Below are 25536 nucleotides of genomic sequence, written 5' to 3'. Positions count from 1 at the left end.
ACAAAAGAAACTAGGGGGTGCACCCAAAAGGCCCTAGTATCCACTGCAACCTTCCTCTCAAAATTGGCCTATACAATTGCAACATGTTTTGTGGAATGAGGGTGATAATATAGGTTCCATAAGAAAATATTTTCCTCAATGGTCAAATTTGAATAAGAGTTCTAGTATTTATCTTCTTTTACCTCCTCTTTTTTTTTTTTTTTTAAAACAACTCCTGAAAATAACTCTTGTTTTTATTTGAAATCCAGATTCTCTTTCCATGTTTTCACCTTCATCCTTTAATTCTCTGTGCTCACTACATCATCCATAACAAAACTGCTGATAAACACAATGCTTGTGTCTGATGAGAACTAACCTTTCTTTTCCCTTTGTAAATAAAAACTTCATGGGTCTGATACTCTAATTAATCAGAAACTTCATTTAATGTATCTCTTAGCTTATAATCAAATCATCTTCAACCGAATGCAATATTCATCTCATGACACTATGCATCAATTTAGCATGATACTGGAATCATTATTCTTATATAACTTTCCCTCTCCAAGAACTGACTTCTTTTCTTTAAAGATGGAGGAAACACAATAACAAACTTTTCCTCATACTGTTTTCTCTTTCTCACAAATTTCAATTTTGCTTCTTTATAGTTTTAATCTCTCCACGCATCTCTTATAAGACCTGCCAAATCAAGGCCTCTGTCATCATTTGGTGTATTTAACCTCGCGGTAAGTGGACTTCCCAACATCCACTGAATAGTCCTATCTAATCCACTGGGTTGATCAGCGTGATCTGCACTTCCATGTTCTTCTGTATTTTGATCAGAAGATTCGCCTCTCTGCATCTCTGTTTCATGAGAGGAGCTTCCATGTTCTGTTCCTACTCTACTGTCAGAAGCTGATTCGTGAATTCTCACTTCATTTTGTGACGGTGGATTGAGGGTTACCACATATGGTGTGTGAGTTACACGACTACGACTGCGCAAATTATAGTCATGTGTCTGTGCTGGCCTATGGGTAGATTCAACTGTCTCCTCAGACTGTTTTCTCACTGATGGCCTATTTTGGTTCTCTTTTGGAGACATCATCATAGGTTCTGAAATAGGTGCAGTTCTGGTTGGCTGCAAATACACAGGTTGGGGGTCTATGGGTGGGATTAAATCACATTCTTCTATTATGGGGTCATCAAAGATCCATGTTTCTTTTGGCACTGTCTCTGTACCAGGTTGATCTTGTATTTCACCATTTTCTGATTCTTCTGACTCTTCTACTCTAAGTTCAGGAAACACTTTTCTATTTACCACCTTTGTCAATCTGTCAACATGCACTAACTGCTTGTCCTTAGGTTTATTTATATTCTGTATTTCAAAATTGACTGGAGAGGTCTGATTGATCACACGGTAAGGTCCTGTACTCAATCGAGCCAGTTTCTTCGTGGTACCGGCTTTCACCTTAGGAGTGAAAAGGTAAACAAGACTTCCTACTCGAATATTCTTATCCACAGCTACTGCTGCTCTACGCTGTTCTTGTTTCTGCACTGCTTCTTCTAAATGTTCAGAGACCATTTCATAAGCTCTACGGAGTCGTGCACACATTTCTTCTGAATAGTTCTCTAAGGATGCGTAACTTGGCCTTAATTTTGCATGCCATAAATCTGAAGGTAACACTAAATCTCTGCCATAGATTAAAAAGTTGGGTGTTTCTTGAGTAGAACTGTGAGTTGCAGCATGATATACAGCCACAGCCAATGGAATCATTTCATCCCAGTCAGTCTGAGTCTGATTTATGACATGGGATAATATGTTCGCTAAGGTACGATTTATACGTTCGACTTTTCCGTTTGCTTGTGCATGGAAGCTAGATGTATGTAGTTGATGAATGCTCAACTTCTCACACACTTGTCGCAATAATGAGGACATGAAATTTGTACCTTGATCTGTGAGTATGTATTTAGGAATTCCATGTCTCGCTATCACATTGTTTATAAATGCTGTGGCTACTTCATCTGCCTTCTGAGTTTTGAGTGGAACTGCTTCAACATAACGCGTGAAATTATCCACTGCTAACAATAAATATTTGTGTCCTCTCAAGGACATAGGAAGTGGTCCTAGGATATCTAATGATACTCGCACCCAAGGTGAACTTTCACTGGGAACTCTCATCAGAGCTGCTTTAGCTTTCGGATTGTACCCTTTTCGTTCCAAACACGATGGACATGACTCAATATAATTCTTAATGTCGCTGTAAATCCCAATCCAGAAAAAATTCTTTTTTACCTTCTCTAATGTCTTCTGTAGAGACCAATGGCCTCCGTTGTCGTGGCATGCTTTCAATACCTCTGTCTTTAGGCCCACGGGGACCACTAATTGTTCTGTTGGCTCTTCTCTTGTCGCTCCAGGGTCAGATAAAGTGTAATGATATAGTATTCCCTCTTCAGATAAATAAAAGGTATCTGGGATTTTTGCTGATGCCTGGGGTATTCCTTCCAACTGTTCAATTAACTTTCTTAAAACCGGATCTTCTCTTTGCAGGGTTTTAATTAAAGTTCTGGTTTGTTGCTGAGGCATAACCAGTGATTCTATGGTTACATCAGCCGATATGGGAGCGACTAACTCAGTTGTTCTTGTTACCTTTGACCTTTTTGGTTTTTCCTCTGCTTCTAACACAGGTCGCGAGAGGAAATCTGCATTTGAATGCACTTTACCCGGACGATACACAATTTTATAGTCATACTCTTGTAACAGCATGCTCCATCTCGCTAAGCGGGGCGAAGGATTTTTCAAATTGAGCAAAAAGCTCAATGGTTGGTGGTCCGTTATGAGCGTAAAGTGATTGCCCACTAGAAAAGGTCTAAATTGCATAACTGCAAAGATAATAGCCAATGCTTCCTTTTCTGTTGTACTATAATTCAATTCTGACTCCTTTAATAGCCTAGAAGCATAGGCAACTGGCTGTCTTGTATCTTCATCCATCTGAAGCTCGAGACAGGCCCCTACACAGTACGCTGAGGCATCAGTAGATAAGAGAAATGGTTTTGTAAAGTCAGGAAAAACCAACAGAGGTTCAGTTGTCAAGGCAGTTTTCAGTTGATCGAAAGCGTGCTGCGTGGAACAGTCCCAAACAAAAGGTTTTTCTTTTTTTGTTAGCGAAGTGAGAGGTCTTGCTATCTCTGCATAATTGGGAATAAATTTCCTATAGAAACCTGCCATTCCAAGAAATGATCGGACTTGTTTTACGGACCGGGGGGGGCGTGCGTCTCGAACGGCGACTAAGTTTTCTCGATCCGGACGGATGCCTTCAGAACTAACTAAATGCCCAACATATTTAAACTGTTCTTTCAGGAACTCACATTTCTTAGGTTTTATCTTAAGGTCGTATTCTCTCAGACGCTGGAAAACCTTTCGCAACCTCAAGAGATGCTCATTCAGGTTGGGCGATGCAATAATTATATGATCAAGGTAAGCGAAAATCGATTCTTCCCTGAGACCATGAAGCACTAATGATAAGGCTTTCAAGAATGACGAAAATCCATTTTTTAATCCATGTGGCATTCGAGAAAACTCAAATAAGGCTTCTCCAGTAGTGAAGGCGGTTTTGTGTCGATCAGCTGGGTGCACCTCAATTTGATGGAATCCACTTCGCAAATCAAGTGAAGAGAAGTAGCGCGCTTTCCCTAAAAGTTGGAGAATTTCATTTAAATCTGGAACAGGATATGCATCTGAAACCGTTTTCGCATTCAATCTCCGAAAATCAATACACAGCCTATATGATTGGTCCTTTTTGCGCACCAAAACAATTGGCGCTGAATATGGGGAGTTGCTGGGTTGAATGATGTTTGCCTCCAAAAGTTCATTCACCTGCCTTCGAACTTCATCTTTCAACAAGAAAGGAACTCTATAAGCTGTCTGCTTAACCGGTATGCTGTCCGTCAATTTAATTCTATGTTTATATACCTTTGAATTTCCTAGCTGAGCTGGACACTTGGCAAAAATGTCTCTATATTCATACAACAAGTCTGATAGTTTACGTTTCTGATCACCAGTCAAATGATCCAGATTAAAATCACTTAAAGTCACAGGAGATGTCTTATTGTCTTCTACTTCCTTACCTGCAAGAGTAACTGGATTAATTTCAACCCTTTCCAAACTAGCAATACCCATCCCCTTTGGAAGATATAAAGGCTCAGTTGACAAATTTGCCACCAGGACTGATACTAATCCATCGGCCTGTACTTTGTCCACTGAACAACGGACAGCTAAGTCCTCATGACCAAGGTTATAATTAGGCTCTGTTAACACCAGTTGTTCTGTGGAAACAGCAAGCTGGTTACAATAGGCTGTCAAAACCCTTTCGGACGATCCTGGTAGTACATGTTTACATGTGAGTTTTGCTACCACGGGTTTAGAACTCATAATTCGTTCCTTAACACCTACTTCTCTTAAACAAATATTCAATGGGATTGAGCGAACCATTTTTTTACCTAAGTCAATTATGAACGAAAAACGTCTCAAAACATTCAATCCTAATATAACATTATATTGTCCGGTGAAATTTCCATTAGCTACCAAAACATTATCTTGAAAACATGCATTATCCAGTTTAATGTTTACTGTAATTTCAGTATGGATCGGTACTACATATCCAGAAACACCCGTTACCATCAAGTCTGGAGCTCTTGGATTTAGAGATTTATCTTTTTTAATTTTATTAAATAAATCTGTACTAATTAAAGTTACGCTAGCGCCTGAATCTACCAAAAATTTAGCCTCAACATTTTGAACTGATCCCATGATCAACGGCAATTGAGAATCGTTATCTAAGATATAAACTCCATGTTGCACATTTTTGTGGTTGGCATACGATTTAGCTCCTCTATAATAATTTTGACCTGGTAACACATTTCTATGATGCAGATAGTCCCTTCTATTTCCTTCTGACATCCGTTTATGTCAGAAATACCTATCTCTACCTTGTCTGTAACTTACATTATCTACCTGGTTAATTTGCCTACCAAAAGTCGCTTTAGGGTGAGTTTGTACCTGATTAAACTTATTTCTAGGTATTTCTTTTGTTTCCCCTGTGTAAGAGTTCATATCTGTCCTATTTCGATTATTATAATACATTTGGTTTGCATTTTTCACCCCATTTCCATTAAAATTGCAACTTTGTGTATTAACATAAGGCGTCCGATATTTTGGTAACGCAGTGTATTCGCGCGCTCCGCGACTCGGGCACGGACGGTTAGAATAAGTTGGTGTCGGTCGGGAGCTGCTCGGACGACGGCAAGCGGCATAGCGTCTTACTGCCTGTCTTGCTTCGTATGTAGGGTTACAGTATACATGCTTCCCAGTATAGCACGGAGCAGGAACGCGTCTCTCACTTTGGGCGAGTTCATTGTTACTGACACCTGAGGGCATAGCGTCTCTTCGTTCGTCAGACTGCGAATACGTAAAACTGGGCGCTCTGTTATTGTAGGGTGAAAAATATGGATAAGCCGCAGTATCAAAATTTTGACATCGTTCCGTTTCGTAAATTGGCGTTTGTAAATTATTACAAGTCGCGTTACTTACAGCTAAGGCTTTAAACGATTGTTGTAAATCTAGTATTTGATCTTGTAAAGGTTTAATAAATTTTTCGAAATAATTTTCCTGCTGGCTATCGACTTCATTATTAGATTGACAATATATGGCATTAACTGGTTTATGTTTTGTTTCTGTAATAAGTTCATTTGTTTCCTCTCGTTTCGAAATAATAATTGCTTGATGGAAAGTGAGGGGGTTTTGTGACAAGACTATCCTTTTAATTTTATTTGAAACACCCCTAAGAAATTGGGCTAACATTGCCTGATCTAAAATCGACTTTGCTTCAGGGGTTTCATTCTGTATCTTAAACGCCTTTCTTGCCAGGTTTTGAATTCGGGCTCCAAAGCTGGCGACATTTTCGTCAGGTTTTTGCACAGTATTAGCGAATTCGCTTAAACAAGTGACTATGGGTTCCGTTTTTTCAAAGTGAGCTAAGAAAGCATTTTTGAACACGTTATAATTTTCTTCCTTACGCAATTCAGTGGATTGTGCTAGAAATTCTGATGCCAAAGAACGAAATTTAGATCTTGAAATGGCGATCATTTCTGAGCTTTCCCAAGCCGCTAATTTCCCTACGCTTTCTAAAGTTTCAAAAAAATATTGGACCGATGGGCCTTCGTCTGTACCAAAAAAAGTAGGCACCAAACTTAGGTAACCTGCGATATTAGCCACACGCAGCCTACCTGTTTCGGGCGGGGCTTGCGTTTGTTGCGTATCAAACAATGCAGCAGAAAGGTCGGTTGAAGTTTGTGGGATTTGTTCTTCCATGTTGGATTTATAAGTGTCTATGTTAAATTAGACGACTCTATTAATATTTGAGTAAAATTTGGGGTGGAAAGGTCCCTCCAAAATAGTGTACTTACCTTTACGTAGCTGAAACAGAACTAAACAGTTAGTACTGAGCCATGCTAAGATCAAAATGAGTTTCTAACACATATAGCAACCAAAAATTTTTTTTTTTTGTAATTTATTATTATTATTTGTTTTGACAAATCAATTAACTACTTCTAGTTGCTTCTAGTTGTATGTATTACTACTGTGTATGTACTTGAGGACTATGTTATTTGTATTGCTGAAAAAAAAACTAAAATTAATTAAAATGCCTCTAACCATTCTCTGTATACACACAAAATCACTAGTGTTAGACGTTTCCCTTTTATTCGATTACCACATTAATCCCTTATTTGTCTTCTATTCACAGTTACTCTTGTTGTGCTTTGCTCTTCAGTTTACAGTAATCCTCATAACTCACAAGCTTTCATATATAAAAAAAAAGAGGTTTTTCATCCCGCAAAAGCACATTTCATCTTTTCCGTCATATTATGCTCTTGCCTATCAATATACTCGTGAATCCTCGCTATAGCAAGTCAGCACAATATCATGTGAATTCCAGAAAAGCCTGGGTTTCGAATGATCTATCTAGTGGTTCAAATTAGGACAAAATCCTGCGCCCTCAAGTCTCACTCAACATGTCACAGTGAGCGTACTCGCAGCGACAGAATTGCGTTGTGTTTTTCATCCCGAAACAACTCTTAGCTAAGGGCTGGTTCGAAATGCCGCCATAAATGATTCTTTTAAAAATGATTGTTCAGTGAATTTTATGTAATTTAGAGAGAATGATCAGAACGCAAAATAATAACAAACAAAATAAGGTTTATTTAACATATATGTATACAAATGAGTACAATATAACTGGTAAATAAAGTAGATTAATTGGTATTTAATTGTTAGACAAATTAATTGAATGCAAGCGTTATCTTGCTGTTAGCTATATTACAATGTTGTAATATTCTTCATATGGTTTTTCCACTAATTCCTTAGCAAGTACAATGTGATTAGTGTTTGTCTTAACATACCACTGTTCGAAATATGAGACAGGTAATTATATTATCTTAATAGTATAATTAGTAATTGACAATTAAATTAATAAGTCGCATTATTATTAAAGTTAAATACTAAGAAAATAATACAGTTGTCGGGGTATATTTATGTGAGGAAAGGTGTCTTATAAATGCATTAAAACGTATGCAGGTAATAGGTTGGCTTTTGGGTGATTTAATACAGTTTGTTATTAAACAATAAGGGTTGTCTTACCCGAAAATATTCTGCAACGCCTCTGGGGGGGGGGGGGAATCTGTATCAGACATCAATACGATTCTTTTCTCATCTTTTCCTATTAATTATTAATTTACCTCTTCTTCACATAATGACAAAAATCGGCCAAAACTATCACTACCCTTTCTTCAGTCATGTCTTGCACCAAGATCACTGTGTCTCTCTGTGTGTCCGTCCTTGTTTCTGTTCTTCCCCTTTCAAATATATCTATCCCTGCATCGCTTCGGGGGGGGGGGGTGAGAAATAAATTGATACTGTACCATGCACGGAGTCGTAGTGACAATTAATATCTTTATAAAGGTCTTGTTATGCAAGCCCTGCTGTGTCTTGTTCTGGTAATTTCTACTCATATCATATAACAATTTTCACCTTCTTCGGACCTTTGCATTCGATCAACATTCTTGTCCGCTCAGGCGAACGGGTGACGTCACTGTGGTGTCGTATTACGGCGAGCGCACCCCTGGGGTGTTTGAATTCGAAAGTAAAAGCTTAGCTCAAGTGACGCTATCGTTATATAATTTAGTTGTATAGGCCGTGAAAAAAAAAAAATATATCAGGCACTATTAGGCGAAATTACTTCTTGAAAGTAAGCGAAAGGGCTGAAAAGTGAAAACATTTTCACAGACCTCAGAACACAGACAATATACACGGAGCAATATGGCCTTAGTCGCTGATGCTGCTAAAATACTATTACAACAACTACTTCTGTTCACTATAATGACTACTTCTAAATAGAGTATGTACTTTGTATATACTCTATTTTTGTGTAGGTATTCACAATACATCATATTGTGAATACCCACACAAAAACTTGCCTACTTATGCACCTCAAATAAGTTTAACAGTATTTATAATGCAGTCTCACGGAAAAATGTTGATGTCAGATTCCCTCGTAGAGGGTCAATTCGTTCTGAATATAATGTCCATATCACAATCAGTGGCGTAACTATGCCAATGCGGTGCATTGGGGCCCACGCCCTCCTGCCCGAAACAGAAAAAAATATTAATTGAGTAAAAATGTAAGTTTTTTTAGTTATGTTTAGGATAAAATTTACTATATCTATAAACATTATTTTTTTTCACACGAAGCATGTTTATTGTTAGCTAGCTGCACAGTACAAGCAAAATTGCAGTGAATAGAGGTGAAGTGGTATTAGCATAGCTGCTGCTTCCAGAACAATTTTTAAGAATTTGTGACTGCGGGGGCCAAAGTCAAATAGGGTCCCATTTATTGGGGGTCATTATTACTGATTATAGCATTACTATTGCACCTATTTTTCAGAGGGTCCACATCAAACTTTTCATTGGGGCCCACTTTTTTCTATTTACGTTACTGATGACAATGCAATACCATGAAGGTATCTGGTACTATAAAGTCCCAACATAAGTTTGTGATGATCTCCAAGGATTCAATTGACACTTGTAGTTCCATTATAAAGAATGAAAATGATTAGAAGTCCAATCCAGGAAGCAGATATCTAAACCAGGAATTGTGGTCACAACATTTCCTTAAACCTGAACAGTTCCAGTGCCTTATACAACGAGATAATCACCTCCTTATCCCTGCTTGCAAAATTTTTGTATATCCAGGTAAATAGGATATTTCTCGTCGCAAGCGAACTCAATTATGTTCCCCAAGTTTACAAGATAATCTGCCATTACCAGGTCTGTCATTTACTTTAGTGGAAAATGAGATCTTTGGTAGAACTGTTTCCTTTCCTTTGGATGGTGAAGACATTTATGCCAGCACCTCCTGTTGGTCTTCTACCTGCTTCGAAACTAGTGGATAAGCTAGTGAATAATTTCCAAAAAGTCCTTGAAATTTCGACTCTCAAAATACACAAATAGTCAAACTATTTTAACTGCTCATTATAAAAATCCTATACATACAGCAATTTAAAGTTTAAATTTCTGTTTCCCTAAACTAAATATTTTATATAAAGCATAAAGAATTAATACCACAAAATAAGTAGAACCATCCCGCCATGCAAAAAAAAAAAAAAAACAGGAAATAAAAGAAATTACAAGAGCACTAGACTACTGTACTGAAAACCATAAAGTGCTGCCACCTATCAATAAAACGTCTCATTACAGTCTCTATCGCCGTAAACAAAATGCAATAAATTCGTTTTGAAATATTATTATTATTATATTTTATTATTTTATATTATTATTATATTTTATTTTTTATTATTATAATTAAATATTAATGATAATAATATTGTTATTATTTATTAAATATTATCAATATTATTAATTATATTGATAATGCAAGATAATATAGCTTGTAATGTAAACAAATTCAAATGATAAATAAATTTGTATTCTATTGTATTAAATGTTATTATTTCTCCCTGATTGATGAATTCCACTCCGTGACGAGTACTGCTACCAAGTACACAGGGTGGTTGTTACTGTTGGTCGAGGAACTCTCTGACTATCCTACAGGTGTTCAGGATTGCGACTTTCTGGAGTTCCTTGTAGGTGTTCTCTGGGAGACTTATTGCTGATAGGCTTCTATGTAGGGTCTTTGGCACCATACCGGTGGTTGACACGATGATCGGGATTGTCGTTACTTCTTGCATATGCCACATCTCCTTGACCTCATGTTTCAGGTTCGTGTACTTATTAATTTTTTCCTCATGGATTTTCTGCAGGTTGCCAGTGTTGGGTACCACTATGTCAGATAGGTAGAATTTTCCTTCTTCTCCACAAGGGTTATGTCCGGTCTGTTGTGCGAGATTATCCTATCCGTTATTATGGCGCAGTCCCAGTACAGCTTGTGGATTGGGGTCTCTAGTACTGCCTGGGGCCGACCGGGCTAGCCGAGTGGGAAAAGTACCTGCCCGGCAACCCAAAGGTCGCGGGTTCGATTCTCGCCTCGGGCTTGGATCAAAGTACTGCATAAACCTTGGGAGGTGCAATATGGCCACAGAAGCCGATGCGCCAACAACTACCAAATCAAAAAAAAAAAAAAAAAAAAAGTACTGCCTGGGGTTCGTACTTGTAGTATGGTACACTTTGTTATTATTATTATTATTATTATTGTTGTTGCTCTTATATTATTTCTCCCTGATTGGGGGTTCCACCACGTGACGGGTATTGCTACCAAATACACAGTGTGGTTGTTGTTATATCTGGTGTTATTGTTGGTCGAGGAACTCTCTGACTATCCTACAGGTGTTCAGGATTGCGACTTTCTGGAGTTCCTTGTATGTGTTTGCTGTGAGACCTATTGCTGCTAGGCTGTTATGTAGGGTCTTTGGCACCATACCTGTGGTTGACATGATGATTGGGATGGTCGTTACTTGTTGCATATGCCACATATTTTCGATCTCCTGTCTTAGATTCGTGTACTTCCTGATTTTTTCCCCGTGTGTTTTCTGCAGGTTGGGACTGCATACGTGTTTATGGCTTTAACTGTGTTCCCTCCGTTCAGCCTTTGCTTTCAGCAGGCTTCTAAGTCTCTGATGGTATTTTTCGGTCAGGCAGGCCTTAATTTCCTTGTGCTGTAACTGCTGCCTGCATCATCCCTAAGTATTTTTAGGCCTCTCCCTCTGCCATGGCTTCGATCTCTTTACCACTCTGCAGCTGGTAGTTTCGGTTGACTAATTTTCCCTGGTGCAATCCGTGAGTCTTGAATTTGTCTAGACCAAATTCCATCCTAATATCATTGCTGAATTCTTCGGTGATCTGGTGTAATTGCTGAAGGTGCTTCTCGGTTCCCGCGTAGAGCTCGATGTCATCCATGTACATCAGGTGGGTGAGGGTGTACAGGTTCTTCCTTCTTTCTTTGAGGTTATATCCATACTTGCTACTGTTCAGCATGGTGGATAGCGGGTTAAGTGCTAGATAGAACTTAACCTAATGGGCTCAGGGCATCTCCCTGAAAGATTCCTCTCCTGATGGGGATTGGCCTGATTGTGATGTTTTCGACCTTAATGGTGGTACTCCATTTCGCCCTCGTTTCTCATAGGAAGTTTATCACTATCGGATTGACTTTATAGATGCTCTGCGCCTCTATTAGCCAGCTATGAGGCGCGGAATCGAAGGCCTTGCGGTAATCGATGTAGGCTGTGTACATGTTGCGGCGCTTCTTATAGACTTGCTCCATAACCGCATCTATGGTTAATTGCTTCTTGCATCCTTTGCTCAGCCGCTTGCATCGTTTCTGCTGTTTGGTCATTATGTTCTGGCTCTCCAAGTGATCTGATATCTTCCTGGTTATGCAACTGGTCAGTGGGCTCAGAGCATCTCCCTGAAAGATTCCTCTTCTGATTGGGATTGGTCTGGTTGTGATGTTATTATTATTAGCTATATGGTGCAAGGAAGCCTTGCACCATATAGCTTAGGCTACACCAGCCAAAAGAAATTTGAGCACCCTGAGAGAGAGAGAGAGAGAGAGAGAGAGAGAGAGAAAGAGAGTGTGTGTGTTTAACAATAATAATATACATTATCCTGCAACTATCTTCTAACATGTTCGCGCTCCTGATTTTGTAGTCATTTCTCTGTCATATAAAGATAGAGAAAAAATAAAATTTCCATTTCATTTTGAGGCAAATGTAAAATTATTGTATGTTATTACATGCTATTTTTTATGTACAGTGTATAATTTACGAAACTATTTAATACTGTCTCTTCTACCACAATATTTTAAGCCAGCGGCTTAGAGCTTTTTGTATGGGCTACCTCAAAAATAAACAAGGTTACCAGATCGACCTACTACATTCTTTACAAGAGCATTTATATTTTAAATAAAATACGCTATTTGTAGAATTATCATAATTTTTATTACAAAAAACGCGTGAGGTACGTAGCTGCGTTAAAATCGTAAGCAAACTTTAAAAAAAAAATCAGGCAAACAATTATTGAGATCTCTGCCATGGTGTTCTTCAGGAAATTATATATTTTTATTTCTATGCACACTAAAGATCTGAGTGTAAGTTATCGCAATGGTGGGCATTAATTATTGGTGGGCATTATTATTAGCCATATGGTGCAAGGAAGCTTTTGCTGCACAGCCAAAAAAAAAAAATAATAATAATAAATTCAGAGTTACTCTGAGAGAGAGAGAGTCAGAAGTAGAACGAAATCACAAAGAAAATGAAGAATGATGATATCCAGCTTAGGACCCTGGGTGTGCCAAGCCCATACTTACCAGATGTGAGTCCCTGGGGTTTCAACATGTCCTAAGGTTTTTCATTAAAATATTGCATTTCGTAATTAGCTTTCTTCCACATCTCCAATTCATTTTCTGCCTACACTAAGGTCACAACAATTGTGAAGCAGTAATTAATCAATCCAAACTAGAATTCGGACACGTTAAGAGTTGAAAGTTGATGATTCTGATCATATGCATGGAACACATGACCTTACTCATCTCTTTTGAATGTTCATGTATTTTTTAGCTGCCTTTCGCTCTGTTTTCTCTGTCTGCTTTTTTTCTTTTTTCATGCGTTTCCACTCGGACAATGAGGCTCTACAAGTACAATTAATTCATAATAGTAGTGTGCGTGTGCATTAGTAATAAAAGCAAAATAGTATTTAGTTTTACTTTTTATTATTATTTTTTTCTCTGTATTTATGTCAGTGCTATGGCACAATGGTACTTAATAGCTGGCCATCAGTGATTTCTTTTACTATAAACTTAGAGGAACAAACTTCTAAGGAACAAATTCTGGACGCGGTGTCGAATTACTTTTTTGCATGCGTTATTTTTTATATACACAACAGTTTGGAAATCACTGGTCAAATGTTTCCACCAAATAATTCTACGAGGCTTTCACTAATGACAAGTTCAATGGAAACTGTTGTGGAAGTAAATAGTTTGATTTTAATCGATTTTCGTGTAAAATGCGGTAATGTGTACATTAGTCCATACTATTATTACTAAATGGTAGCTGGATAGTAAACAGCAGTAATAGCAAGAATTCTTATTTATGTATATGTTGTTGTTGGGTTTTAGGAGCATCAGTTACTAAGACCATATTGCTCCACGTATATTGTCTGTAAATTGCGAATATTCTGAGGCCGATTTTCTGTTTTCTGGACGAGAAACCCAAGTTTCCGAGAGATAGAAAACGATGCTATCCTCATCTGAGACCGACTACCTCAGCCACGCTGTGAAAAAGGCCCATAAAAATTCCTCACGTCATCGACGGGGCTCGAACTCAGGTCTTTTGCACCAATGCACTACTCACGAGAGCGATTTATCCATACTCTATTAACTATGCTTCTTGGTTAATAAAGTAATGCATTTTAAAATCAATAACGACGCAATTATTCGATAACTTTTCATGATATACAGTAATGAAAATTATGGAGAGAGAGAGAGAGGATTGGTTGCTATAGAAATTTAGGCGCATCAGCAACTTAGGCCATATTGGGTTGTATATAACATGTCGGTAAAAAATGCGTATTTCTATGGTTAATTTGCTATTTTCTGGACGTAAAATCGGCGCTTCCGGGAGAAAAAGCCATACTGCCTTCGCCTGAAACCAACTAACTCAGCCACGTTTGAAAAAATGGCGCATAAAAATTCCTTATATCATTGACGGGATTCGAACTTAGAACTATTTTAAACCAGAGAGGGGTGATTACACCAACTGTGCTACACACGAACCAGAGAGAGAGAGAAATGATGATTATAACATCAGCTATATAACCTTGAATTAAAGCATGTTATCGTGGGAAGCTGTCATCTGCGGTAGTCATTCGGTGGTACGCACACAGCTGTAAAATATGATTATATAATGCAATGTTTCATTGGAGTTTTGTTGAATCTTTTTGAAAATGAATGAAAGAAAATAGGAATGGTTTCCTAGCTTCTTCTATGTTATTATTCTGAAATATTTTATCAATGTGATCATATGTGATAAATGTGATAAATTATACAGAGCTTTTCTTTATAAATATCAGCAAAAAAAATAAATTTATAAAATATTTACATTAATATAACTGTTTCATCAATGTGTGTTTTACCTGGAAATCTTGAAACAGAAATTTTAAACACAAACCCATATATGTACTGATAAAACTTTGATCTTAAAATGCAGTAAATTAAAAACACTGGGGTGAAAACATATGTACATATTAGATAATATGTTTTACCGGGCATCCTTTGGGATTGAGCTGTGCTGGATTTTACAATTTTCCAGATTTTGGAGAAGTATGCCTAGCGTAAACTCTTTTGGTAGTGGAAACTGCATGCTGTTGTAGTATTCCCTCAACATGAATCGCTGAGGAGGCTTCCATCCTGCAGTGGGTTGATAAGGGCTGCTGTTTACCTTTTTATTTAATACCGTGTGGATGAACACGTTTCGAAAATTACATTTGAATGTGGTGCTGTTTCTTGTATTCAGTCTATCTTGTGAACTCCTCTGACCGTTTGGTCGTCCCGGAGTATAAACAGAAAATTTATTTTTTATTTATTTCAATGAATATTAAGCACAGAAATTGAGCTTATTTACATCTGCAATATTAAATGCATACCTGGAACAGCATCAGTCAGAATGTCAATGAATTCGGCAAAGAAATAAAAATAAAAACACAAGCAAACATACTTTCTCATTGAAGAATAAGATAAATGTAGCTATTCTTCTTAAGGAATAATTTTAACGGGTATTGATTTAATAATCTACTAGGGGGTTCCGCTCCCTGCTCGCTTTGCTTGCCAATCCCCGCGCACGCTTTTTGACGTAATATGTAGAGGTATGACGGAGTAAGTCTAATCTTTTCTACGTAAAACACACACCTGTCGAAACATACTGATCGAAATCTAATCTCATTTATAAAAGAAAATATAAAGTGTAAGAAAAAATTATAAAAAGTAAAATTGTGTGAATGTTGAGTGAAAGTAAGTTATTATTAATTGCATGTTCTGTCTTAGCCTCTTCACTGGACAGACCGATGGCTATGCAGGCCCTCAGGGGCCTCTTGGTTATCCAAGCTGTAGTTTTTCCTAGCTGGCATGGTGTGGGATGTTGACGCTAGCCATTAGGGTAAAACCCCCAGGTCAGTGTGGGACAGAGCTGCAAAAAGCACGCTCCACCATAGGAATCTTTTTCCCTATGTTCTTTTATTCCTACCACCTGGGATGATTGAGTCTCTTTCCTCCAATCCCCTTCCCCCAACCTGTGTGGCCCTACCCCCTTTTGACTGGTGGCTCACCCTACCACCCAATTTCAACTCCCACCCTCTGGACCAGGATGCCCCTTACTCTCTCCCCTTTTAAATCAGACGAATGTATGAACACTGCTTCCTCTGTTCTCTACCCATTTTGTCCCACCCTCTTCCTATTTATTCATTATCTTCTTTCCAATAATTTTTTCTTTTTCTTTTCTTTTTTTTTGGGGGGCTCTCCTTGGATGCCTAGACTACCACAGGGTTCACCCCACCAGAGCTTTCTTCTCTCCTGTGTCCTGGCCCGCCTCCCCTTGGCGGTGGCGGAAACTGGGGTTGTTAGTGGCTCTCCATAGCCTCCAGGCTAAGTGGCCAGAGGAACAACACAACCCACACTAATACTCCACAAAACACAAACACACTAGCGCCTCCGTAGCCAGGTGGGCAGGAGCAGCAGTGCGTAGCACACGCTTCTTGATTAGACCGGGGTTCGAGCCCGTGACCACCAAATACGGAGGATGCGGAAAGGTCAGGTCGGGGATATGCGGTGGTCCGTGACCACCGCATATCCCCGGAGCAATATGGCCTTAGTTGCTAATGCTCCTAAAAAAAAAAAAACTAACACACAACCTGGCCTTATGCAGAGTATTGTATTCTACACAGAATAAAAACATGGGGGAGACCCCCGGTGCCTCCAGACAAAAAAAAAAAAAACAATATTTTGCGTGATCGACATCTAATCAGAAAATGACCTATGTAATTATTTACCTGTGCAAGGTCTATAAATATAAATAGAACGCAGGTAAATATGTAATTATTTACCTGCGTTCACATAGGTCACTTAGGAAAAGGCCTTTTGCTTCCGGTACAAAACAACGGTTTAGTACAAAATACTAAACCATTTACAAATACAGTATACAATATTCATTAATAAACAAAAAACGTTATAGTGGAACATCAAATGTGAGACAGCGATCCACGTGCACAAGGTTGGTGAACGTAATGGAGGCAGTTGTCAATAATTAATTCCATTTGTAGTAACGTAATTGCCTCGCTCTCTTCTTCCATTGGCTCGAATAAATATCACTAGGAGGAAAACTTTTTTAACGTATCGAGAGGTTATGGAGAACAGTTTATTTTCGCGTTTCCTTTTTTTTTTTTTATTATTATTTTTTTCTTATATAGGGGACTTTATTTTGCTACTTTAAATTCGAGGGTTTAGTGTCAAACAACGTTAACTACAAAATCATTTTGTAGTTGATGTTTTTGTAATTAACCAAAAAAAAGAGTCATTTGACATTTTTTTGGTTTACCGGAAATGTACTTACAACCTAAGCTAACTTGTGAAGTACTAGAGAGATACAGTTCTATGACATGATATGCATTTTTATTTGTATAAAGCAAAACTAAAGTTAACGCAAAAAAAAAAAAAAAAAAATCCAATTTTGTAGTTAACGTTGTTTGACACTAAACCTTCGAATTTTTAAGTTACGTTTCCTGTCCGGTCGGTCTCCACAAAAATATTGATCGTACTGTGGAGAAATTGAGTCGATTGTTCGCGCGTAATAAAAAAATTAACGGTTTCGTTTTTACTGACATATCAGAGAGAAAAACAACAGGCAGCTCAAAAAACATCAGGCAAGGTCACTCGCTTCGATAACGTTGAGTTGTGCGGAATTAAATCTATTGTTTGCGCGCGTCAGTAAGTAGCCGTTGATGAAAGAGATTGACCATAGATTTAATCAAGAGTATCATTTTCAAATGACTTCAGCTGTATCATTTTCTATCACTCTTTTCTCCCAGCTGTTCTAAAGTGACATCACATTGTTCACCAGCTCACGAAAGCGCCGTACTTTTTATTTATGTGGTATGTGCAGTCTTTAAGATTGGCTGCGTAGCTGTAATTTGTAAGAGCAGTTTGCACTAAATTACGACACTTAATGAATAATAAACACTAAAAGAGAAGAATTTCGAGGTTCTCGACGCCGTATAGATTTAGCTATATGGCCTCGAGAAATTATAAGATATCTGCAAGACTGTCCTATCCTGATATATATTTTAAACTATATTGATAATGCAATGGTCTTAATTCTCACAGCAGAATAAGCTGGCCTTTGTAACTGGTTGCGCGGTATTGCACTGGTTTCAAATAGATAGCCTAACCAAAAAGGCTAATTGACCAATTGTTTCAAAATTACACGATTGAACTGTGGTACGCTTTTAAAACATTAATCACAGATGCCTTGAATGCGTATATACCATTAAAAAAATACTCCACGAGGAGGGTTCCAAGTTGGATGACTAGTGAAGTTGCCGCATTACTTGAGCAGAAAAAGGTGGCATGGAAAGGTTACAGAACAATAAAAAGTACTGAAGCCTATAACAGCTACAAGGTGATGTGTAATAGAGCCACAGAAAAGGTTCGACAGGCAAAGGCAGTTTATGAGAAATCACTAGCAAACAGAGCAAAGAGGGGGGATAAAGAATTCTTCACATATATAAATGCCAAGAAGAGCAGGACAAACCAGATCGGACCTTTATGTAAGGGAAAGGGGATAGTAATAAATACACCAGCTGCCGTTGCAGATGAACTCAACAGTTATTTTGCATCGATATTTACAAATGAAAAGCCTTTTGTGGCAAAGGGAAATTGTGAGAGCGAAGTTAAAAAATATGTAATTAATGATATTGAAATTTCGCAAGATTATTTAATGAAAAAACTTTCGAGCCTACAGACCAGTAAGGCTCCTGGAGTTGATGGAATATACCCTATAATCTTAAGAGAGGCGGCAAGCGAGTGCATTGAACCATTGAGGCTAATTATGCGAGCATCATTAGACTCTGGGGAGATTCCCTTGGATTGGAAAAGTGCAAATGTATCTCCCATACATAAGGGTGGCTCTAAAAGTGAAGTTGGAAATTATCGACCTGTCAGTCTGACTTCAGTAGTAGGGAAAATCATGGAGGCAATGATCAAGGGTGGAATTCAGGATCATTTGGATCGAATTGAAATTCTCAAGGATACTCAGCATGGTTTCGTAAAGGGAAAATCATGTTTAACAAATCTGGTTCGCTATTTCGAAAGGGTCACTCACGAGCTGGATTTAGGGAATAATTTCGACATTGTTTATTTAGATTTCAGCAAAGCTTTTGACTCAGTCCGACATGAGCGGTTGCTTTATAAGCTGGAACAGGTTGGAATCACTGGGAAAATCCTTAGATGGATAGAAGGATGGCTTCAGGGCAGGAGGCAGAGGGTTGTGATAAATGGCTATTCCTCAGATTGGGTTGATGTAAGAAGTGGGGTTCCCCAAGGATCAGTATTAGGACCACTGTTGTTTTTAATTTTCATAAACGACATTGATGAAGGGATAGAGGGCGTGATGTCTAAATTTGCAGATGATGTTAAAATTGGGAGAGTAGTTAATGATCACTGTCAAGCTGAGCTTCTTCAGAGAGACCTAGATAGACTTCAGGAATGGTCAGAAAAATGGCAGCTGTGCTTTAATCCAACAAAGTGTAAGGTATTACACCTGGGAAACAGTAATCCCAAAAAAACTTATTCACTTGGTGGAGTTCAACTAAAGCCAGTACTGGAGGAAAGGGACTTGGGTGTTACGATACGGTCAGACATGAAATTCTCTGAGCATTGTAAACAGGTTGCAAGGAAGGCCCATGGTGTCCTATCAATGATCTATCGAACTTTTGCAAGTACAGATAGGGACGTGATAATCCCATTATATAAGGCTTATGTTAGACCACACTTGGAATACTGTGTTCAAGTATGGAGACCGCACCTGAAGAAAGACATCGAGCTTCTTGAAAGGGTGCAAAGAAGGGTAACTCGCCTGGTGAGATCGGCAAAAGGGCGTCCTTATGAAGAAAGACTTCGAATATGTGGGTTGCAGAGTTTGGAAACTAGACACCTTAGAGGAGATTTGATTGAGGTGTTTAAGGCTCTGAGAGGCATCAGTAAAATGAATGAGGACAAAATTTTCAAGATTATAAATGATGCTAGAACTAGGGGACATAAATTCAAGTTACGGGGGGAAATGTTTAGATTGGATTGCAGGAAGTTCTATTTTAGCCAGCGAGTTATAAATTACTGGAATAAGTTGCCTTCATGGGTGGTAGAGGCCGAGAGTTTGGGGAAATTCAAAGGTCATCTGGATAGTACTTTCGGGTAAGGGAAGCACATAGGATGATAGGTTTAATTTCCTTTTTATTTATTTTTTATTTTATTAATTATTATTATTTAGTTATTTATTTTTATTTTTTTGTTTTTATCATTGTTTTGTTCGGATTTATTTTTTTTATTTATTTTTTATTTTTTTTTTTTTTGGCTGGTGCAGCATAAGCCATAGGCTTTCTTGCACCATGCGGCCGTTACTAATACTAAAAAGATAAGACATTGCCAACTAGTCTCTCATTAGGCAATAGGTGGTCTCTAGTGAAAAATTTCAGGCATAATATATGACTTTAGCTGTATTATAGCTTCGAAACTTTGAATTCGTATGCCGCATGGCAGCTCACATTAAACAATTACTTTACAACTGTTTCGTCTGTGTTGTCACTAGAGACCACCTGTATGATGATAAAAGATGAGACAATGCTGTGAGTGAGTGAGATGAATACAATATAGTAGTGGCTCGTCTTTTGAGCAAATAATTAGTTGACCTTTCAGCGAGGCTATCTATTTGAAAGTAGTGTAATATCAGACAATTCGTTGCCTGCTATTGCACTACTTTCTGAGAATTGTGAATCTGAAAACTGTGAGAATTAAGACCATTGCATTACGTATCCAGTTGAAATCTTGCTGGTCACAGAAATTGATGACAGTAGGACAAGAATCTTATAAAGATTCTTGTCCTACCACCACCAGACCATATGTCTGCGGTTGGTTGTATTTTTCCGTCGGTTAGCTGTCTGCTGAACGAAAAACCAATTCAACCCCCGCCTGAGACTGACGAACTGGATCACGATTTGAAAAAAGCCTATAAAAATTCCTTGCATCATTCCGGGATTCGAAGGTTGCCAATTTCCAAATAACGTTGTGGCTGATGGAAAGTCATTCTAAAATACTAGCAGGAAACAGTATTCTCAACTTCAAGCAAGAGTCGTGGCTGCTTTACAGGACTGAACAAATGCAGGATGTTGGGATGGTATTGTTAGAAAATTCTCGTACAAAATTATACTTACATTTTCAGAAGCATCTAATATCAGTTTCGTGGCAATAAAGTGGACGTAGATATGGACCGGCTCCACGAATTTTGTTGTGCAGAATTTTTAAGGAAAACAAGATATATCTGTTTATGGTTTATGAATTACTGAACTTCTTTCAACTCATCTATGACCATTTTTCTTATTTCAATATACTTTTCGAAAATGGGTGTTATTGAATCATATATGGATATAATAACGCGATTTGACACTTTTAATTTTTTTTTTTTTTTTTGATAATCAACAGAATAAAAGAGAAGTCTATTCAATAATTAAATAAAAACCTGCTGTACCTAGGGAATTAAAATATACATTAAGGTTTTTAAAAATGTGTTCGGTTCCTTGAAAGTAATAGCAGTATTTGGTCTCTTTGCCCTATATTTGTGTGTGCATATTTTTTTTTATTTTATTTTTATATCGCTAGCTTTTAATTTATATTTCACCCCTGTATTTTAACTTCCTTAGTATTGTATTTTGTTTTTTTTTTTTTTCTTTAAGTATAATATTTATCTCTATTTTATTGTAAATTAAGTTTAATTTTACTACTCTGCCCGTTTGGTCGGTGTACCCTGTATTTCTGTTTTTTATATGCAATTTGATATTTTCCATTAAAAGCATGAATTTCTTTTATTAATCCAAGATAAAAGTGGACCAACTCATTTGTTAAAAGAACAATATCTAAGAATTTAAAAATAATAATTAAATTTTAAATAAATAATTAAATAACATTAGTTATTTAATTTAATTTAACAAACAAATTTTTTGTTCAACATATGGACGTTGGTGCAAATTTCTTAGGATTTCTTCGAGCAGCATGTATGCTGCTCGAAGAAATCCTAAGACACGGAGGAACTGATGAACACGGAGGAACTGATGCAAATCACCGGTATAAAGAATACTGCTCTTTTAACAGTTAATAACTAACTGTTTCAGTCAGTTAGCTCTGTTAGCTCTTGTTTCAGTCATCGTGAATTTCTTTATCTGTCAAAAAAAAAAAAAAAAAGAACTAGAGTGTACATTAGGCTAACGATAACCCCTATCTGCCCTGATACAAGCAAAACGTTATGCACACGTTTTTCAGAGAACAGGTATATAAATCCCAGAGAGAGATAAATAACTTGCTTTCATACCTTTGCCAGAATTCTTTGAAGCTATCTTCAAGATGATGTTCAGGTTTGTTGTTATAGCGGCACTTGCAGGAATGGTGTGGGGTCATGGGAGACTTATTGATCCCCCTAGCCGATCTAGTATGTGGCGGTTTGGTTTTGGCACTCCAAAAAACTTCAACGACAATGAACTCTTCTGTGGAGGATATGGGGTTAGTCTAGTTTGTTTGTTCTTTATATTTTTACGCGGGCTTTCAATTTTTATTTAATCTTTTCTGTGCACAAAATCTGTATGTTCGTACTGCATACTTGATATATTCTCTGTTAGCATTTCCATGTTTCCATTGACTGTATTTGCTTGGCATATTTATTTACTGAATATCCAAAACAACCATATACATGTATATAGTTGTTCTTGTATATTCATGTATGGTCTAGCATATATGTATATATATATATAAAATCCACACATGTAATTTCTTATACATACATATACAAAATCCATACATGTATTTTCTTGTTATGGATGATTTATATTTCAATAAATTTTTATAAAACTTTCTAAAAATTTTAATATAATTATAAATATTACCGCTGATTATCTTTATTTTTGTACTGTATTATTTAAACAGAGACAATGGCAGGTGAATGGTGGCAAATGTGGCATCTGCGGTGACGCTTGGGATCTCCAGGTACCACGACCCAATGAAGATGGCGGTTTGTATGGCAACAAAATAATAGTAAAGACCTACAAGCCTGGAGAAATCGCTACCATTTCTGTTGATCTTACAGCAAATCACTGGGGTCACTTTGAATTCAAGATATGTCCAGTGACTGAAGGCGTGCCTTCTGATCAGGAATGTCTAGACAAGCATCCTGTATATCTTGCAGATGGTAGCGGTTATAAATATCAACTTCCTCACGGAGGTAAAGCTGTGTTCAAGGTGGATGTTAAAATACCGGAGGATGTAACCTGTGATCGTTGCGTACTACAATGGCATTACCGCACAGGTAAGATAAGTGGCATGTTTTTAAAATATTATTTTAGAATAATTTAATATTTAACTTCGTTTGATTTTTAATTTAATTTAAATTTAACTTTTTCTAAATTTTAGCGTTCGTAGTTGATATATTGTTATTGAATAATATACACCCCCCCCCCATAAGTAGGAATAGCATTACTTTCAGTTCTAAAACGTTTCGGTTTTCCTTCTTCAGGTAGAGAAAATCATTGTGCAACACTACAAATGCCGAAAAACAAAAAAAGACGAACGTATGCATTACCGGAAAAATGAGATCATCAACAACAACCAACTATCTTTCTATCGCATTTATAGCTATTATTGCTGAGTTCTTCGTGTATGTACTGACTTAGCTGTTAATGAACGAGCTGATCCTCCTGTTTCGTATATGCTATGACATTTCAGATTTTGCTGAGAGTCCATATCTGCTATGCATGCATATTCTTACATGTTCAGAACTTACATTAATTTCAGCAAAATAACGGAGATTTATTCATAAAAATATAGATCGTAATTTCTTCTTTAAGTTACAATATTATAGCTCATAATTTAAAATATATTTTGCTGAAACTAATGTAAGTTCTGAACATGTATACCATAAATAAAGATTTGGATAACACAATTGTCTGTTTAGCTCGGATTTCATATTATTTCTTTCTGAATTACTTAATTCGAAGTTTATAATGTAAGATGAAATATCGTGACAGAGAAAGTTTGCATTCACCTATTAGTGACTTCGCTAATTGAAATGAATTATTTCCCTTAAAAAAGTACTACATTTATTAGCATTTTATTTTTTTTAGCAGATCAGGAAAAGAGTTTTCCAAATTTGGAACAGCGCATCCTTTTTTAATTACGGTATAAACGTAGAAATCGTATTGTAGACATCATATTGTCTTAATGTTCTTTAGCCCAGACGAGCCTTTCAAGTAACGCTTACTATTGCTACCATCTTGATTTCGTGCTGCGGTCTATGCATCTACTCATTTGTAATATTCCATAAATTGTGTTTTCTGGTTGCTTTCCCTGCTTTGTTGGACGAAATACCAGAGTTTTCGCAGTGAGGTGTGGTGAACTTTGTTGTCCATGCCTGAGACCCACTAACTCAGCCATGAAAAAACCTCATAAAAATTCCCCGCTTCATTGGGGAGGATGGTGATTTAAGCCTACTTGCCCGGACAGAGAACAAATGTATATATAAAAAAGCTGTTTTAAAACACTTGCTGGCTGCTTTCAGACATTGCATATTCTAGGAGCTTCCCACCCTAGAGGCTGTACCTGACCCTCCACACAGATGAAATCATCCACCCAGTGATTTTTCTCTTCAGTAATCTGGATAAACACCTACATGCATGGAACATTGATTTTCAAGTGATAGTGTAATTGGGTCTAAATAAATCACTAACTCTATAGACCAATAATTACGTATCAGTAATCATGTCTAAATTTTAATTTAGACTGGTTACTGATTTACATGGCACAAGAAATTGCAGCTAAATTCAACAAGAAAAAATACTTAAGTGTTGCTAACTAATTCCTGTTACTAATTACCATGTATATAATAATTCCTGTATCTAATTACCAAGCAATTAAATAAAATTATTAAATAACTACAAAATCAAAAATGAAACCAAATAAATGAAGCAAACTAGAGCTTGCACTCATATAGTGAAGCACAGCAGATTCCACAGTTGCGACGCAACTGCTTCCAGAGAACCGTAGTTTCCCATCAAACTCTATTTATTTGGTTCCTTTTTCATTTTGTCGTTTTGGTTTAATAATATCGTTTTATGTTTTATTTAATTTATTGGTAGTAGGTAGCAGTTAGCGCCTCACATGTATTTCTTGTTGAAATCATGTTGTTGTGCATGTGCAGTTTCTCACGTGATATTTGAGTGGTTTAATTTTGATTGATCACACTATTTTTACGTAATTAATTTTTTGAGTACAGTATTTAAATCATCTTTAAAGTATTCGTTCTTTTTGGGTCTCTCGCGATTTATTTCTGTCTTATTTTCCAATTACTAGCATATCCTGTGAAATCAGCTTTAAAAATGATTTAGATCGCTCATGCACAACAACATGATTTGCATGATATTTGTGATTTTGTCCTATCATATACAGGCAACATAAGAATCAAGTTAGAACACTCGTATTCAACTTTGCTCAATGTGTAAATGGTATCTTTTGATTGTTTTTGCAGCTAACCGCTGGGGAAAATGTCCAGATGGTTCAGGAAAGACTGGCTGCGGACCGCAAGAAACATTCCGTGGCTGTGCTGACATCACCATCAAACCCTGAAATATCTACTTCCAGAACCTTGGGATATCCTCAGAACTTAACCGCATGACTTCTTCAAACCCGTGATAACCGTTTC

At 37.2% G+C, this 25536-nt stretch overlaps 1 protein-coding gene across 1 annotated transcript; it reads left to right on the top strand.

Moving 5' to 3' along the window:
• Positions 1 to 22193: 22193 nt before the first annotated feature.
• On the top strand, positions 22194 to 25460 carry LOC150088461 (uncharacterized). The gene is made up of 3 exons (XM_090370167.1): positions 22194 to 22349; positions 22770 to 23148; positions 25363 to 25460. Exons 1-3 carry the CDS (start codon positions 22194 to 22196, stop codon positions 25458 to 25460), a joined length of 633 nt encoding a protein of 210 aa, XP_090226293.1.
• Positions 25461 to 25536: the final 76 nt, after the last annotated feature.

This window comes from Mastigoproctus giganteus, chromosome 3 (assembly GCF_048544385.1).
Source record: "Mastigoproctus giganteus isolate SK-2022 chromosome 3, ASM4854438v1, whole genome shotgun sequence".
In the NCBI taxonomy this organism is placed as follows: Eukaryota; Metazoa; Arthropoda; class Arachnida; order Uropygi; family Thelyphonidae; genus Mastigoproctus; species Mastigoproctus giganteus.
Note: the sequence above shows the minus strand (reverse complement) of the source record. Positions and strands in the feature narration are given on the sequence as shown.

What these genes read in the sequence shown, in the direction of transcription:
- LOC150088461 (XM_090370167.1), top strand. Translation starts at nt 22,194, where the DNA reads ATGATGTTCAGGTTTGTTGTTATAGCGGCACTTGCAGGAATGGTGTGG. An exon ending in TCTTCTGTGGAGGATATGGG is followed by an intron (nt 22,350 to 22,769) that starts GTTAGTCTAGTT and finishes TTATTTAAACAG; the next exon opens with AGACAATGGCAGGTGAATGG. An exon ending in ACAATGGCATTACCGCACAG is followed by an intron (nt 23,149 to 25,362) that starts GTAAGATAAGTG and finishes TTGTTTTTGCAG; the next exon opens with CTAACCGCTGGGGAAAATGT.